Source organism: Neomonachus schauinslandi, chromosome 6 (genome assembly GCF_002201575.2).
Source record: "Neomonachus schauinslandi chromosome 6, ASM220157v2, whole genome shotgun sequence".
Lineage (NCBI taxonomy): Eukaryota > Metazoa > Chordata > Mammalia > Carnivora > Phocidae > Neomonachus > Neomonachus schauinslandi.
In genome coordinates, this window is record NC_058408.1 from 79,047,650 (window position 1) to 79,050,528 (window position 2,879).

The window sequence follows — 2,879 nt, forward strand, 5'->3', positions numbered from 1 at the left end:
CTCGCCATGTTCTCACGGGGTGGAAGGGGTGAGGGGGCTCTCTAGGGTCTCTTTTATAAAAGCCCAAATCCCATTCATGAAGGCGCCACCCTAATGACTTAATGACCTTCCAGAGCCCCATCCTGCAAACCATCATGCTGGAATTAGGCTTCAGCATATTTATTTTGGTGCCACAAACATTCAGTCTATAGCAACTTTTTTTTTTTTTTGGAATTTGTGCATTTTATTCAACAAATTTAGGCCATAAAACCTTTGTAATTTAAATCCCTTCTATATACTTAATGAATGTATGCCAGAGGAAACTTGATGTAAATGCTTGAGAGGGAATGTTTTTCTGTGGCTCCTTTATAAAATCCTCAGTTATCGTCTCCTTTTTACATTAGGATTGTATCTGAAGAGATCATCAGCAAGAGACTCTTCTTTCGCATGTTGATTTTGCACCTCCATTTCCTGCCTTAACCATTCTTCTAATTCTGTATTCTTCTGAGCACGATGAGCTATTAGATCTGATCCTCCAATGATATGTGGAAGTTTTCCTGCTCCAAGAAATGTGACCTTTTTGAATTTCTTGAAATTCTTTAGTTGACCATAATCACTATTTACACTGGATGCATTTCTGGAGGCAGAGTTACTAACCACCAGTGATCTAAATTCAGTTAGTAACACCTTCCTTGGAAGCATATCATCATCCTCCTGAAGTTCATCTTTGATAGATATTCTGTTACTTTCCAAAACTGCTTCATCATTAGAAGTGCCATTTGTTTCTATATCCAATCTTGGCCTTTTTCTAACATTGACATCTTCCTCTTGTTTTTGAACTTTCACTCCAATTTCTAACTCTGGTTTTGTGTTCTTAAATAACTGATCTAATACTTCATCTTCTATGGCTAAGTCATCAGTTTCTTTTCTTTTTTCTGATCTTAGTTTTTCTGTAGGAAGAGATTCATTGGCAAAATTTTTCACAGTGGATTTTAAATCTCTATCTGTAAGTAAATTATCTGGTTTCTTTTCCACAGGCTTATTCTGAGATAGATGCTCCTCCTTATTTTTCCATACTGAGGGTGTAGAAGGTTGTGTTTGTTCCAAAAGAGAACAAGACATTTCTACTCTTGCTGATTTGGGTGAAGAAATTTCTTGATTTTCGTCATCTCTTTCCCTTTTTTTGGTAGAAGGCTGAAAGTAGTTTTTGATGGAGCTGGTCTGCAGCTTCTGAGAAGGCTGATCTCTACTTTTATTTACACCTGAGAATTTAGTTGGTGAAAGCTGATAGGTTGGGATTTTCATCCTTTCCAGAGTATTTGATACTGCATTTTTATCATTAGAGCTTATTTTGGGGGGTTCCTTCACAGTGGATGTTTCTTGTGAAGGCATTCTGAATTTTTGTTCCACTCTGGAGATTTTGATTTCTTTAGGTTTTTCACTAAAATCCATACATGTATCTGCTTGCTCTGATTCCGTGTCAGCTACATATGTTGTGGTATTCACGGGGGCACTTGGCATTAGCTTTTCACTGAATGATAAGCCTTGGGAAAGGCTTGGCCCTGGAGTCATCTTCAATGCTGTACTGGGCTGGCCTTGAGGATCACAGTAATTCTCTGTAGTCATGAAAATGACCGCCAGTCCAATTTCTGCTTCAGGAATAGGTCTAAGCCCCTGCCTTTGGAGCTTATCCATAATTGAGTGAATCCATTTCTTCGGAGAGTCAGGAATTAGAGTCTGTGAATTTGTTATTCCTACATCAACAACACAAATTCCAGGGACTGAAAAGAAACTTTCTTCTTCTTCATTTTCTTCTGTTATCAACCTAGCATCTCCTCCTCCAAAAACAATTGCTGAACTTAACTTTTTATGCTGTTTGGCATTTAGAAATACAAACGTTTTCCCTTTGAAGATTTGCTTTCTTTCATGTCGCCCTGACAGATCAATGTTTTTATTTCCAATAGCTGGTTCATCAATAGGTGGGTAAAAGCTTTCAATTTGTGGAGGCTGTTTATTGGACTTAACTGCTTTAAGAAATTCAGTAAAATATTCTGGCTTTACAATCGGACGTCCACAAATGAGTGCGCATATTGTTTTAATGGTAACTTTGACTGTTATCATGACAAGATGAGTACATTCTTCTGTCCAATTGTTCACAGTAAGTCCTCCAAGTTGCAATATAGCTTGATTTAAAGCAGTTTTCCCGGAAACATCTAAACAAGAAGAGCATGCAACCAAAGGCTCATATTCTACTGTGAATTTACTTTCAAACACTCCAAAAGTAACTCTATCCCCTGTCTTCAAAGCTTGGGAAAGGCCATTCTGCATTTTTTCCTCATTAACAAAGGTACCATACTTAGAATTATCTTTTATTGTCAATATAGGAGTCTCATCTGTTGGACTCAGGTTGGTTACAGAAAAGTTAGCAGTTAACACAGCATGATTTCGACTGATTGACTGATCACCTTCAATTAGAATGCCACAGTTTTTCCGTCCAACAATGTATTCAACACCAGTCAAAAGTCTGAATGGTTCTCGGGCAGGGCCCGCGGCGGGTAGCAGCTTCCACATGGGTCTGGGTCCTCTGAGTCTCCCGCAACTTTTTTTTTTTTAAAAAAATAAGGAGATACCATGATTTAGGCTATAACTTTAATTGATATTTAGTCAAGTACTCAGATTTATCAAGCTCTTCTTCTTCCTCTTCATATCCTTAAAATTTTTGTCTTTTAATGTGACACCTGCAAATAACAAGTCTCATCCAATATACGTTTATTTAACTGCTCAACTCTAACAATACATTTTTTTTTTCTATTCCCCAAGTACATGGAGGCGGGGCTGAGATGAGTTTATAGTCACTCCAAAAGACTGTGTATTCTTGCAGACAAAATCTGCTTCATTCT

General features: G+C 37.7%; 1 protein-coding gene across 2 annotated transcripts; it reads right to left on the reverse strand.

Annotated features, from left to right (window-relative positions):
• Positions 1–201: 201 nt before the first annotated feature.
• On the reverse strand, positions 202–2,570 carry LOC110585967 (nibrin-like). 2 transcript variants are annotated; one of them, XM_044916459.1, is made up of 2 exons: positions 640–2,570; positions 220–536 (listed from the first exon to the last, which is right to left on the reverse strand). In XM_044916459.1, exons 1-2 carry the CDS (start codon positions 2,548–2,550, stop codon positions 501–503), a joined length of 1,947 nt encoding a protein of 648 aa, XP_044772394.1. In that variant the 5' UTR covers positions 2,551–2,570; the 3' UTR covers positions 220–500. The 2 variants fall into 2 exon arrangements, with proteins under 2 accessions (XP_044772393.1, XP_044772394.1); XM_044916458.1 differs by having other exon boundaries at positions 202–2,570.
• Positions 2,571–2,879: the final 309 nt, after the last annotated feature.

Coding starts and splice junctions, on each gene's coding strand:
- LOC110585967 (XM_044916458.1), bottom strand. CDS start 2,550: ATGTGGAAGCTGCTACCCGCCGCGGGCCCTGCCCGAGAACCATTCAGA.